This window comes from Diabrotica virgifera, chromosome 4 (genome assembly GCF_917563875.1).
Source record: "Diabrotica virgifera virgifera chromosome 4, PGI_DIABVI_V3a".
Lineage (NCBI taxonomy): Eukaryota > Metazoa > Arthropoda > Insecta > Coleoptera > Chrysomelidae > Diabrotica > Diabrotica virgifera.
The window spans coordinates 187,041,676-187,057,330 of record NC_065446.1 but is presented as its reverse complement, the minus strand read 5'-3'; the positions used below and the strand labels follow the sequence as shown (position 1 = coordinate 187,057,330).

At 31.0% G+C, this 15,655-nt stretch overlaps 2 protein-coding genes across 2 annotated transcripts in view; both read right to left on the bottom strand.

The window, feature by feature from the left end:
* Positions 1-1,327: 1,327 nt before the first annotated feature.
* Positions 1,328-2,687, bottom strand: LOC126884034 (uncharacterized). The gene is made up of 2 exons (XM_050649821.1): positions 2,173-2,687; positions 1,328-2,112 (listed from the first exon to the last, which is right to left on the bottom strand). The coding sequence occupies exons 1-2, from the start codon at positions 2,267-2,269 to the stop codon at positions 1,613-1,615; spliced, it is 597 nt and encodes a 198-aa protein (XP_050505778.1). The 5' UTR covers positions 2,270-2,687; the 3' UTR covers positions 1,328-1,612.
* Positions 2,688-8,407: 5,720 nt separating this feature from the next.
* Positions 8,408-15,655, bottom strand: part of LOC126883763 (uncharacterized) — a 256,685-nt gene continuing 249,437 nt past the window's right edge. Inside the window, exon 13 of the mRNA XM_050649427.1 lies at positions 8,408-8,720. Within this exon, the coding sequence (XP_050505384.1) occupies positions 8,477-8,720 (244 nt within the window). The 3' untranslated portion in view covers positions 8,408-8,476. The remainder of the gene's footprint in view (positions 8,721-15,655) is intronic.

Below are 15,655 nucleotides of genomic sequence, written 5' to 3'. Positions count from 1 at the left end.
TATGCAGGCAAAACAACAGAAAATCACGTCATTGCAAAACTGAACTATAGGAGATAGGTCTGGATCCTGCGTATGAAAAAAAAGTTGATTAATAGCAAGCTGAAAATTTGTTAATAGCTTAAGGGTGTCTAGTCCAATAAACTTTGATATATGGGAACACTGAAACAGGGGTAGTTTTAATTGTGGAACAGGTTAAAAATTTGGAACGGTCACAGCACGTAAACGGCACATTTATTTTGTCCGACAGAACAGACTTAAACTCTCCGAACAGAGATTAAACTCTCATTAAAAAATCAGACTGCTATTTTTCGCCTGTCATAATTCCTGTCATTTGACATATTCTACATGTTCCACTCATTAAAACGCCCATTTGGTGATAAATAGCAGTCTGATTTTTGCATGAGAGTTTAATCTCTGTTCGAAGAGTTTAAGTCTGTTCTGTCGGACAAAATAAATGTGCCGTTTTCGTGCTGTGACCGTTCCAAATTTTTAACCTGTTCCACAATTAAAACTGCCCCTGTTCCAGTGTTCACACATATCAAAGTTTATTCGACTAGACACCCTTAAGCTATTAACAAATTTTCAGCTTGCTATTAATCAACTTTTTTTTCATACGCGGGATCCAGACCTAAGAGTATAACATTGAAAGTGTGAAAAACTTTACATACTTAGTATTCCTTGTTATATGCAATACTAACGTTCCTAGTGCCAGTTGGTCATAGAACAAGACGAAGACCAAAGAATACATAGATATAAGGGAGAAAAAAACAAGACATGGCAATTTTAAAAATAAAAAATTGGATGAGAAAAGTGTGAAACAGATCAGAATGGAGAAGTATTCTTAACCTTTCCGTGCTAACGTATGGTCTCACAGACAGAGCTAACATATTCATACCGATAATTAACAATCTGTTCTGATATTCAGGCTAGGTCATTCAATAGCTTCATATTTTACCTAACATGTGTTAGTTTAACAAAATTGTTGAACTTAGATACATAGTTACTATGAGGAGCAAAAATATTGCAACAAACATGATAAAGGATGATAAGTATGCAAGTCATTAAATTTCAAAAAATTCTAAAATTTATAGCGCTAGGGCATGTATAAATACACGGTCCCAAAGAGAGACGTTAGTACAGATGTAAAAATAATTTACGTTAGCACTATGAGGTTAAACAGGCCAAGACTTAAAAAGGCATGTCTGGCATGTGATAATGATATAAAAAGACAATAACTAAATAAGCCTTTAATAGTTATTTTTTAAGAGGTGAAAGTTGTTGCTTTCACCTCTTTCAAAGTGTGAGATTTATTAAATGAGGGAGACAAAGATAACAATTAAACCAGCTTAAAACAAGCTGGTTTAAGATTATGTAACAAAATAAGCTTTAATGTAAAAAGCCAATTTTTAAAATCATAACAAATATATTATTTAACACGTTGACAGATAGAACGTCAATAGACATCTAATTTCCATTGATGTAGCTTATTCATTTAATGCAATCTGTCAACGTGTTAATAATGTTTATTGTGTATTATATCAAGGGGTGAATGTTGTTGATTTTACTAATCAACAGGTAATGTTTGTGACATGAGCCATGCAAGGATAACAATTCACACAAGTCGAATTGGAATAGGATTAATTATAATTGTGGTAGGTATCAAAAAGAAAGTTTGGTGTTTACCTTCCTTCTTAAATAAGAAAGCATAATTCTTGTTGTTAGCATTCCATTCCTGAACCTTTAAGGTTGTTGCTACCATATCATTTTGATCTCCTTTCTTGTGTACATTATACTTCTTGGATAAATTTGCGAGTTCTTGACTTGTTAATAGGGCAAGTCTATCTAGTTGTGGTTTTTCCAATTTTCTTGAATCTTGTAGAATTCTACTGGGTGGCACCCCAGCCATTAATTTTTCTTCAATCGTTTTTTCTTCTGCTTTTGACAGATGTATGGCTCTTAATTCTTCTTTATGTCCAGCATGTGTTTTCCAATAACTGACCGAAACTTGTCCTTGATTTGTCAGTTTACAAATTAGTCTGGAGGGACACACCCCTTTAATTCTAATTGATCCACCAGATTTCTCTGTCCTAATTTTAGAGTGGGGCTTATATCCTAAAGACAGACAAGTATATGTTTTAATAATAATTGCAAGTAACAAAGTATTGGACTTACCATATGTGTCACTTCTGTTACACTCATAGTATAAGATCTTGTGTTCCTTTGCATTAACTGTTCGAGATGTTGCATAACTTGTCTCAATTTTCTGCATATCTTTTCATGTCTCATATTCTTGTTTGCTAGAAAATTCCAAAGTTATTAGTTCAATACTCACCTGGTGATTCTCCTTAATATGTTTTCTTAAGTTCTCATGGGTTTGTAAACTAGTTTCTTGCTCACATAAGGGACAAACAATATGATCAATTTTCTTAATTGACACATCTATTTTATGTATTCTTTTGATATGACGATTTCGTAATTTTACATTTTTAAATATTTTGCTGCAGAGGTGGCAGGCTCCTGAGACAAATTCAGAACTTGTTGAAGTCGATTGAAGGCTCCTTGAAGTAGTAGATTGGTAGATAGAATCCATTATTTCTTGCTAAAACAAATGCTAAAACAAAGTCTTGGTTAATTAATTAATGTGTTCTAACGAACAGATTTTTTCAAAGCATTGAAATATAAAAATGAAATTTTGTATGTATGTATGCTTGCTGTTGAAATACAACCGCCAAACAGAAGGAGTAAAGGAGAAAGTATGTGCTTTATGGACATTAAAACCGCCAAAACACAAAACAAGGCGCCAAATCAAGGATTGATCAAACAGAAAAGATCTTAGGCTTAGGACAAAACCATACAAAACAAATACCACAAAAATATATAAACATAACCTCTCAAAAAATTCTATGTCGGTCAAAATCAGATGATGAGGATGACAGCTGACGGCCCGACCCGGACCAATAAGAGCAAACGTACCTTGTTGAAATTAATGTAGTCTTGTTTTGTGCGTTATAGAGGGGTTTGCTACACTCAATATTCATTATACAGTGGTTTTAATTTATCTCCGAAAATCGTAAAAATTCGTTATATCGAGGGTTAAAATGGAAATAATTTATTATATAGAGGTATTTTTTACATGGAGCGTTATGGACGTTTGAAGGGGATTTAAAAGAATTCGTTATATCGAGGTATTCTTTATATGGGGGTTCGTTATATCGGGACTCCACTGTACATTTTACAAATAAAAATTTAATGTTAATTATTTAAAATAAATTCATTCTTTTTGTATTTTTTTGCTTTTTTGTTTTGTTTTTTGTTTTGTTTTTTTTTGTCACTACGATAAGATGTCAACCCGGTTTAACTCCTCGGAGGAACTTAGTAATTATTTTCTTTGTTTTTTTAATTTTAATTATATTCTTTTGTATTTTTTTTAGGTATTAGATTATTTTAGTTAGTAGATTTTTTTAATTTAATAATTTTTTCTTATTTTTCTTTTATTTTTTTTGTTTAATTTTTTTATTATTTTTTTTTCATTTTTTTTAATATTTTTTTTTAAAATATATTACAAACACCTATAACTAATTACAATAATATTTTACTATTCGACAAGAAAGATACCAAACAGTCAAACATTTTCTTTTTGTTCAGTGACAGAATAAAGAGAATATTTACAGGGAGTGGGATGTTCTGGTCTATAATTCTTTTAGTTAGGTGATTGGTTAGGTGTTTATGCTTCTTGCATTCAAAAAATATGTGGTTCAAGTCACTTTTAACCTCACATTCTTGACAAATATTCGAATTTAATATGTTTATTTTAACCTTTAACTACCCGCGCATAAAGTTATAACATAAACGCGTAGGTAGCGTACTTTATACGCCACAAGAAAATACAATTAAAAACAGCGAATTTGTTTTTTTTTTAATACACTTAGTTGTTTGTTATAATCCTTATTTGGCATCAGTGAATACTTGGAGTTTCTTCTTAGTAAGCCAATTGGGATTTAAAATTGGAATCATGGAATAACTGGATTCCATGATAAATAAAATTACTAATAATTTTTTTAAATGTGATTTTTTACAGGAGAAAAAGTATTGTTTATAAAGAAAAATATGTTTTGTGCCATAATGACTAAAAACAATTGAAATATATACTTATATTACTACTTATATTAATATAATCGTGGCGTGTATTGTCCACCACCGGAAAAAACAAATAATAAACTGTAAATTACTACCTTCCCAGAACGCCGATTATAGCGAAACTAAAACCAAATGGTAAAGCACATTCCAGTGATAGCTTAGAGAGATATACAAAGTCAAAAATTATATTTTTAAATATATTTGCAGTAGAATTCGTATATCTGGCGTACAAAATAGGCCAGCGCGTGTAGTTAAAGGTTAAATAAATGTGCAGGATAACATGCATGTCCAAATCTAATTCTACTGATGGTGGATATGTATTTGCGAGGGAGGGTGAAATTATTATACCAAGGTTTTTCCGGAATAATCGGTTGTATCAAACTGTATTATATTGTTGATATACTACAGTACCTTTCCCAATGTGTTTTCCAGTTCTTCCTCTGTTCAGTTCTTAAACAAGCAAAAGCGTCTAGAATGCATGGCTGATATTTGGTTACTGTTCCATGGATGAGGGAATTATTAGCTAATTGGTCTACAAGTTCATTATGTGTAAGTGCTAAATGTGCCTTGATCCACATAAGTTGTATTTTTTGGGTGTGTTTATTAGATTAGATTAAATCTCAAAGATAACTTCACATATTTGTTTGCTAACACAGGTAAACTAAATCACATACGCATTTATTGCCATCTTAAAAGAAAAACTAAAGTTATTAAAAAATGAAATTAATCGTCAAAGAAACTAATAATTGTTCTGTAACACGTTGCTAATGTTGGACTGCAAGAGGGCTATTTGTCTGTGTTGGCTCCGGTGAGGGATCTCCGCTGCCGTCCTCAGACCTTGGAGGGACTTCGGCTCCACGTAATCTCTGCTGGTTGGAGGTGTTTTCAGATATAGGCCTTTATTATTGCGGTATCGTCGGCACCGGTGCGGAATGGGGCGGCTGGATTGGTCTTGTTATATGCTATACAGTCACACCATAGAAATAGTACTAGTTGTTAGGAGGCTCTCCCCAGCGACTACGAAAAATATACAGTGCGTATTACTATGGGCATAAGAGCACATGAGGTCCACGTTTGGCAAGGAGACCTAGTTCGCCTATAAGTAGACCATCTTACTAAAGTCAAACGATCGCAACTAATTCCACTGAACACAATTTCCTTGTCCAACGAAGATACACAAAGGTTAAAATTGTAGGACTAAGTTTTTCAACCTAATAAAAATATTTGTAAAATAAAATATTTTGAAATAGATATTTATGAAATAAGTGCTAAAAGTACACGTTTAAGGCACGAATGTAAAAGTTTGCAGAATGAGCGATAGCGAGTTCTGCAATTCACATGAGTGCCTTAAAAATGTACTTTTTAACACGCATATCATACAATATTTTTTCTACAAACGTAATTACAGGACAATATCTACAAAAACTTTTACTTGAACTTGACTGACATTCCAATTTTATATTTTCTTGACATTACATCAAAATTACATATACATTACATATACATATACATTTTTAACGCTCGTATGGAGTGCTAGAAATTGCATTATTAACACGGTTGTAGAAAAAGATTTTTAATTGAAAAAAGTATTGGCCCATTTTCCTGGTGACACCTTCAAGGCTTCTACAATATGTAAGCCAGATGGATTCTGTAGTGAAGACAAAAGGGAAGGAATTCTACACGATGCAATTCACAACCCCCGCCTGCAGCTTGGTAAAATTCCAACAAAAAATGGACGTAGTTACTCTATAGGAGTAATACTAATAGAAAATAAAAATGTATACCATTTTTATTCAGTTGCAATGCGAAGCCAAAACCTTCTTAGTTTTTACTTAGATTAGAGAGTGCAGCCAGCAATCTTATCGGCGATTTCACCTCTTGTTAGACTCCTAGAGATTTTTCAACCTCATAAAAATATTTGAAAATAAAATATTTTTAAAAGATTTTTAATTGAAATCTTATTGGCCCATTTTCCTGGTGACACCTCCAAGGCTTCTACAATAGGTTGAAAAACTTAGTCTTTCATTTAGCAGATGCCGCTACGTACCTACTACCTTCACGTCAGTTGCAATGGAGGACTAATACAGTACAACCTGCGATATCCGGACCTCCCCATATCCGGACGTCCGGACGGTTCTGCGACATTCGGATCTACAGAAATCTACCGAGAAAGGCAGTCCTGCTGTTGGACAGCGCACTAAAAGAAGAACTAAAAGATGGAGAAATAATGTATTATAGAATCTATAAAACGTGTCTATCAACGAAAGTTATTGACGGCGTTGATTACTGGAATCTATGAAGGAGAAAACGTTTCAGAGACTGTAAAAGAAGTAGTGGTCTTGATATCCGGATTTTTTCATATCCGGATCGGTCTGTCGCCACATTGACCCGGATATGGCAGGTTTGACTGTACGTCGAAAAATTTTTACCTGGAGTAGAGAAAGCAGCATCTGCATTCTCTGATGAACCTCTAACAAGAGGTGAAATCGTCGATAAGAGTGCTGCCTGCACTCTCTAATCTAAGTAAAAATTAAGACGGTTTTGGCTTCGCATTGCAATTGAATAAAAATGGTATACATTTTTATTTTGTATTAGTATTACTCCTATAGAGTAACTAGGTCCATTTTCCGTTGGAACTTTACCAAGCTGCAGACGGGGGTTGTGAATTGCATAGTGTAGAATTCCTTCCCTTTTGTCTTCACTGCAGCATCCATCTGGCTTGCATATTGTAGAAGCCTTGGAGGTGTCACCAGGAAAATGGGCCAATAAGCATTTCAATTAAAAATCTTTTAAAAATATTTTATTCTACAAATATTTTTATTAGGTTGAAAAATTTAGGCTTTCATTTAGCAGATTTCGCTACGCACCTACTACCTTCACGTCAGTTGCAATGGGGGACTAATATGTCAAAAATTGTTAACCAGGAGTAGAGAAAGCAGCCTATGCATTCTCTGAAGAGCTTCTAACAAGAGGTGAAATCGTCGATAAGATTGCTGGCTGCACTCTCTAATCTAAGTAAAAATTAAGGTTTTGGCTTCGCATTGCAACTGAATAAAAATGGTATACATTTTTATTTTATGTTAAAATTGTAACTGAAAACAGAATAACAATTAATCATAGCTATAAGCGTAAAAAAATAAAGAGAATATTACATTAGTAATCTCAAGCATTTCTAAGGTTCGCTCACTAAAAATATTAGCCGAAAAGCATAAGGTGAATTAAAATTAAGAAAATACTCACCCCAAATAAGTTGGTAATAACTTCTTGTTGTATTATAATTTCATCGGTTTTAATTATTGTTTGAAGTTTTATTCGGAAGAAAACAAATTATACGGAGGCACTCGTTTTTAAGTGGTAAAACTAGTAGGTACTGACGAATATTTTGATCCTCGCTAATTACAATAAATAGTTCGGGTTTAAGAAAATTATTATTTGAAGTACGTTTAAGGAATAGGACAGGTGCTAGAACAATTGAAGTGCTGAACTTAATTTTTGAATAGCAAATGGGAAGTTAATTTGAAAAGAAATGACTACAAAATTAAATTTAAACTAAAACAAAAAGGCTTGAAACGAAAGATAACTAAAATGTCAAAGACACAAAATGGAGAGAAAAGCTATATATGAGAAGCAAAAGACAAAGGAATGCATTAGGAGAAATTATAGAAAGGAGATGGAATATTGTAGCGTTACACACCCTCACTACCTGGGAAGAAAGATTTTTGAGCACAGCGAAGAAAATTTTTCTTAAAGTATATAAGAGTATATTGTACAAGTGAGAAAAAAAGAGATATTTCTCACAAGCGCAGAAGTTTGTTGGCAAGAGCCGAGGCACGAGGCGAGGGCCGCAAATCAAGCGAGGGAGAAATGTGTCATTTTCTAATGTGTTGTACACTGTACTTTTTCTATGGGTGCGGTTTTCTCAAGAGTTCAAACTTCAAAATTAAATCATTTAGGTGCTTTGAGGTATATTATATGCATAAATCGAAATAAAATACATATACATGTAGGTATTTAATAGTCTTAAAATGTATATACATACCTTATCTTTTAAAATTTTAATTAAGAGTTATTTGTGAACAGTTTTGAAAGGTAATTCCTGGTAAGATTTGCTTTAACACATTTATTTGACAACATTAATTAATTAATTAAGAAAAAATATTTCTCACTGCAATGGCCGACTTTTCTCACTGCATGAGGAATTGTTCATTTTGAATGTATGTCAGTAGTGAGGGAAGTTGCATATTTTATAGTATTAATAGAGAAAGGTCTATTTTTACTTAAATATTTCAATTTATTTAGGTACTATGTACAAGTTATTTTACAAATTAATTAATACAGTTTATGGCTCTTGTAATAAACCTGCTAATCTATCTCCTTCTCTGAAACCTGTTTCAATGGCTCCGTGAACTGTAGAGAAGTGGTCTGTGCTTGTAGCTTCTCCAGCAAAAAATAAAGTAGGTTTGTTATATGTTTTGGCAATTATTGGTCTAGCTAAATCTTCAGCTGTTGCATTGTGCTTTTCTTGGTCAATACTTTTATAGACATAAGAACCACAAAAATGGGGATTACTGCTCCATTTTGACCTAAAAGTAAAAGTCCAAATATAATAAAATGCATATTTATCAAAAATCCTGTCATATAAAAAATATCAACGAAAATAATTATTACACGATAGAATAGAATAGAAATAAGCTTTATAGGGGAGTGCAATTAGAACGAGTATTTCATTCATAGGAGATTCTGACCAATAGAGAGCTACAGAAATCTGAATTAAATCGATAATTTTTGATATTCTCCCGTCGTTAAATATATTACGTCAGATGCCCTTCGTTGCTACGAAAAAATACATTCAGTGACATTAATGACAATTAATGTTTTAAAAATCATAAAAGTGATGACTTTCAATCGTCAAATATTTATAAAACTGTGTGTTTAATGGTACTTACATAAATAAATTACAATAAAATTTTGGTTTTGAACAGTTTTATTCATGAAATAATCGCAACAAATTGCACTCGACCTCTAAAATTAATATAGAATTTTTGCTCTTGTGACACTTTGACATAATTTCACTCGCCTTCGGCTCGTGAAATTAAAACTGTCAAAGTGTCACTCGGGAAAAATTCAATAATTTCAGAGCTCTTGTGCAATTACTACTGAAAATATGCATTGTTTCGGAAAAAATTAATAAGCTTATATTTTTTAAAACTGTTTTTGTTAGTTTATATACTTGTTAAAATAAAAAGTTCTACTCGCAGATTTGGCCGCTAATTGTTTATTAATTGTTTAAACAGTAACAATTATTTCGTATAAATAATTTTAAAAATATCGTTAAATTCATCATTTTACTTTGATCAAATATGTTTCTATTTTGTTTTTGATTATGCTGAAACCGAATATGGCATTGCAATTTGAAAATTCTTATACAGAAGCTCTTACACAGTATGTATGCTTAGCTAGGAACCACATGGAAAACTTTTTTATTATCAATTTTACAAAAAAAAATATTCCTCATAAAATGCTCTGGATAGTCAAAAATCTAAAACTAAAAAATCAGATATCAAATTTTATCAATTTATACGAGTTATGTCAAAAATATTAATTACGTTAAAGAGTACAGTACCTTTATATTCCAGAATATCAAATAATGATATTATGAAAAGTTGTCTGAAATTAAAAACTATGTTTAAATATACGATTACATCATTCTAATTAAAAAAAAAATCAATTTTTTCTCAAATTACAGATAATCATCATCATTTTATTAAAATTATGATAACTATTTTATTATCACTTTTACCAAAAAAAAGTTATTCTTCATAAAATGCTCTCCCTGGTCTAAAATCTAAGATAAAATGATCAGATATCAAACTTTTTTAATTATATACTAGGTATGTAAAAAATATTAATTTTTCTAAGAGCTAACTGCCTTTATTATTCACAATATTTTAATTAGAAGGATGTAACTGAACACTAAAACAATTTTTTTAATTCCAAACAACTTTTCTTGCTAACACTTTTCGATATTGTGAAATGTAAAGGTACTTTACTCTTGAGTTAAATTTATATTTTTTGACATACCTCGTATAAAATTACTTAAATTTGATATTTGATGATTGCATCTTAGATTATAGATGCATAGTATTTTATAAAGAATAACTTTTTCCGTAAAACTGATAATAAAAAAGTTATCAATAGGTTCCAAGTTACGCAGAAATACTGTAAAAGAGCTAAAAAAAATTTTTTTTACTGAACGTTTATTATTTTTGAAGCTTATTATTAAATGTATTTTAGGTAAGTTTTACAGAAAAAAGTTTTGATCACTTTGTATAAACATTTTTTTAGCTCGTAATTTTGGATTTTTGTATTACATTTTTGTTATCTCTCTTAATTTTCTCAAAAAGAAATAGTTTATTTCATCTCTAAAGTAAAATAATTTAGTTCGTTTTGAATATTACGTCCTAAGCTTTAAAAAAGTACTTATAAAACTGTAACAGAGCTGTTCAAACTTAAGTAATACCGTCTTAAATTGGTGGTAATTCTATAAAACTGCGAAGATTTCAAAAATTACATTTTTTGAGACGTCATATCATTTGAATTCAATTTTTGAGATTTTTTTTGAATGAAACATCATTTGGTAAGATTCTTGAAAGGTAAGTTGTGCAAAATTGAGATTTTTATAAAAAAATTGTATTAGTTACACATTTTTAAATCATTTTTAAACAAAATTCATGTAAGGCTCAATTTCCGCCCACACCGTACTTATGACCATACATTTTATTTCTTTCTGTTATAACCAAAGGATAACTTAATTATCCTTCTTTCATGTTCAATTTGTAAAATTTTATTTGATCGATAGGCAAGGCGGAAACGGCGGGTTCGTTGGGAAAAATATTCCCATGAGATATTTTTGTATAATCACATTCGTGAGACATCCCAGAATAAGGTTCAAGAAGTCGCCCACGAGAAAAGTGGGCCAATTTAAAAAAAAATTTTTTAATCAAATTGCAAAAATCAATATTTTGGCCCGGAATAATTTTTTTTTAGGTTTTTTGGACCATTCTGGACAAAAAATGTCTCTTATAATTTTTCTCTAAAGTTGATCTTTTTCGAGTTATAAGCAAGTTAAAATTTGAAAAACGCGAAAATGGCCATTTTTAAGGCTTAATAACTCGGTCAAAAATTATTATTTTGAAAGTCAGAAAGTGACTAAATCAAAGTTTAAAGTCGCCGTTACATGATCCTGAAGAAATCTGTGTCATTAATTTACTACTAAGCTGTTATTTTTAATTAAAAACAATGAGTGGTTGTATCGTATTGACGCTGCTGTAAATGTGAGTGCGAGTAAGATGCACAATTGGACTGCTGGAATAGCTTCTCTCTCGCACTCAGCATTTACAGCCCCGCACACGTGCATGGCGCTTATTATTATTACTTAAAAATAACAGCTTAGTAATAAAATAATGACAAAAATTTCTTCAGGATCTTGTAGGGGGGCTTCAAACTTTGATTTAGTCATATACTGACTTTCATAATAATAACTTTTAACCGAGTTATTAAGCCTTGAAAATCGCCATTTTTCGTTTTTTTCAATTTTAAATTTCTTATAAGTCGAAAACGATCAACTTTAGAGAAAAATTATAAGTGACCTTTTTTCTCCAGAATGGTCCAAAAAATTAAAGGAAAAATTGTTCGGGCCAAAAATATTGATTCTTGCAATTTGATTAAAAAAAAATTGTTAAAAAAAAAATTGGCCCACTTTTCACTTGGGCGACTTCTTGAACCTTATTCTGGGATGTCTCACGAATGTGATTATGCAAAAAAATCTCATGGGAATATTTTTCCCTTCGAACCCGCCGTTTTCGCCTTGTCTACGATTAGTTTAATAATTACATTAAAATAACTCAACCATTCACTTCGCCGTACGCTAGTTTACAGTGCGCCAATGTTTGTGAGAAGGGTTACTTTAGCGTTATAAAAAAATTAGAAGATACAGATTTAATTTTAGAAAATTCTTTATACTTATAATTTTTTTTGTAAAAATTTCTGAATTTTTCAATGGTCAATTCAGTTTTTCTCTAAAAGGTATATTTTCGGAGATATTTAAAAAAAACCTCTAATTTCGTAGTTCATTTGTTTAAAAAAAAATGAAGCACCCACTTCTCGAGTAGAACTTTTTGATATGTTGTTTATTGATATGTTTATTAAACATTTCTTAATGAAATTACAAAAAGTTCTATCTTGTTTGATTTTTTCCGAAATGAAAATCTATATGCACTATTATTGTCACTGAAAATTTTACAATTTTATGGACAAAGCTTACAAAGAGTCAGAAAAAAATAACAAATTAAATTTACTGAAATTACCCAAATCGTCAATTTTACAAAATAAAAGATAATGAAGTAAAACAAAAGCAATAGGTATATTGCAAAATTTAAATAAATTGTAAATTGAGTAATACAATTTTGCATTGTACTTACGGGAGTGATCCACAATTGTTGGTGTAATGAAAATCATTTCTTAAATATACTATTGTTTGACATTCCGAATTTTCCAGAATTTTCAGTCCTAATTTTTGTTTAATTTTCTGAGGATGCTTTCCGGAGTGTAAATCAAAACGTCAAGCAATAGTTTATTTGAGAAATGTAATTTTTATTACACCAACAATTGTGGCCAAATCCCATAATACTTAATTTAACACGCCACAAAAAAACAGTTTCAGAACCTTTCATAATACAACTTTAGGAAATATACATGATTATTTCATTTATAGTAGATTCTGACCAATAGAAAGCTACAGAAATGAAAATTAAGGTTATATTTTTTGATAATATCCCGTTGTCAAGTATATTACGTCAGATACCCTTCGTTGCTACGAAAAAAATACATTCAGTGACATTAATGACAATTAATGTTTTAAAAGTTATAAAAGTGATGCCATTCAACCGTCAAATATTTATAACAACTGTGTGTTTAATTACACTAATTTGTACTTACATAAATAAATTACAATAACATTTTTGTTTTGAACAGTTTTATTCATGAAATAATCGCAAAAAATTGCACTCGACCTCTAAAATTATTATCGAATTCTTGCCCTCGTGACACTTTGACATAATTTCACTCCTCTTCGGGTCGTGAAATTAAAACTGTCAAAGTGTCACTCGGGAAAAATTCGATAATTTTAGAGCTCTTGTGCAATTACTGCTGAAAATACTTTAGTTACTTGTTAATGTTACATAAGAGTACAGTAATTTCTTAGTTATCCATTAACCCTTAAACGCCCAAGGGTGGGTAAAAATGTCCACCTAATGCGTATTCTCTCGTAACACATTTATTACGTGTTTAAAAATTTTTCAAAAATTATTTATTGTTAAAAAGACAGCCCTTTATCGAATGTTAATTTGGTTTTACCGATATTTTTGAAAATAAAAGTAATATCTTGAGTTAAATATTGGTGGGCACAAAAAGTAAAACCTTGATAAAACTTGTTACTAAAGGTTTTTATATTATTTCTCGTTGGTAGGAACATAATCCATATAATTATCGACGTATAATTACATAATCGACATAATTATCCGCCAATGAGGAGGCTGAAAGGAAGAATGTGGAGAAAATCGACAAATCTGAATTACTGGCTTTATAGTTAGTACTGGCTAAATAGCTACATGTATCCCTTGAATGTGTTGATTATAAGTTAGTAGTTTACTTAGACATTATCTATCACTATATTTGCAGTCCTGTGTAACGTTTATGGTACATTTTAGACTCTTCAGTAAACCTGTACTCTGCTGGACATAGGTCGCCCTCAGCTCTTTCCATATGTATCCCTCTTGTGCAGCTTGCATTCAGTTACCGATAAAAAGCTTCAGATTGTCGGTTCCTTTGGTTGGTGGGCGTCCTCTGATCCTTAATTTCTTCTTGTCGTGCCCCGCACTCGTCAATGCGTTTTCTCCACCAGTTGTCTGATAATCTGGCGACGTGTACTGCCCACTTCCACTTTAGCGACGCGGTTCTTTTAACAGCGTCTGTTATTTTTCTTCTACGATGTATTTATTCGGTTGAGATTCGGACTCTCAAGGAGATACCCTTGGGATTAATTTTTTTGGGTTTTAGTTGATTTTGATTTTGGTGAATAAATTAAATAAATATAATATTGTAGTTTCGCATTTAATTAATAAAAACTCAAATGTCCGCCTATTGTTTTTTTGTCACAAAAGTTGACGTTTTTCAATTCTCTAGTAGTTTTTACCTCAACGTCAATCTTTTTGACAAGTAATCATATGCGGAATTTTGAATTTTTATTAATTAAATGAGAAACTACAATTTTATATTTATTTGATTTATTTACCAAAATTAGCTTAGGCTTAAACAAAATTAGTATGACTGAATAGGTATTTTCAACACCTTTCAAACGAGGTATCACTTGCCATAAGGTCCCATTTAAAATTATCTGTCACAGTGGCGCTATAAAGTCAACTGTCATGATTACGTCACCTGTCATGGCTAGTTAAGAAGCTTACGTCCGTTTATTTCCTCCATCCATTTTTCATTATTATAGGTATAACCGTTCAAAAAATACGAGATGGGGGGTACGGACTTTTGACTAGCACTGTATGTATTACCTCAATAATTACTTTCACAAAAATAAAAAAAAATACAAAATGATAGATACGAATTTTTCACAAAATATAGTGACCATACGCTACAACTATTTGCACTCATTAGCATTATGTATGTGGGTGTACAGGGTGGAAGGCACTTATGGAATAAAATTATTTCTGTCCTTGTTTCAAAAAATTATAAAAAATGCTGAGACCCGTCGATTTTTAAATAAAAATGTGCACTTTCTAAACATAAATTTAAATGTACAGGGTGATCCTTGCAAGTCTAGCAGAGTCCATAATATTTATTTTTAATGGAACACCCTGTATATTCTTATATTTTTGAAAGCTGCTTAGCAACCTGATTTCAACGAACTATATCATGCAGGATGTATTCTGAATAATACAGGGTGAAATTTTGAAAGTAACAAGTATGGAAACCACTTATGGAATAAAATTATTTGTGTCCTTATTTCAAAAAATTTTAAAAAAACTGGGACATGTCAATTTTTAAAGTCAAATGGGCGTTTTACAAACATAAATTAAAATATACAGGGTGATTCACGCAAGTACGGCATAGTTAATGATCTTTAGTTTTAATAGATCACCCTGCATATTTTTATATTTTTAGAATCTGCTAAACAACCTCATATTAAAAAAGTATACACCTATTATGTAGGATCTATTATGAATAATACAAGGTGAAATTTTAAAATATTATGTATAATTTTCGTCAAGATATTAAATACCTACATAAAATTTTGAAATTAATAATTTATTATGCTTTAAATAACAGTATTATTCTTTTTTTTATTAGCTAAATAAAGGACTACATTTTCTAAACTAAGCATTAAATCTATTGGGTTTTATATTTAATGTCCTGACAAAATTTATAAATAGTTTCAAAATTTCAC

Excerpts from the sequence above, each read along its gene's own strand:
- LOC126884034 (XM_050649821.1), bottom strand. The coding sequence starts at position 2,269 with ATGCAGAAAATTGAGACAAGTTATGCAACATCTCGAACAGTTAATGCA. Across the intron at positions 2,113-2,172 it reads TAACAGAAGTGACACATATG|GATATAAGCCCCACTCTAAA; the intron begins GTAAGTCCAATA and ends GTCTGTCTTTAG.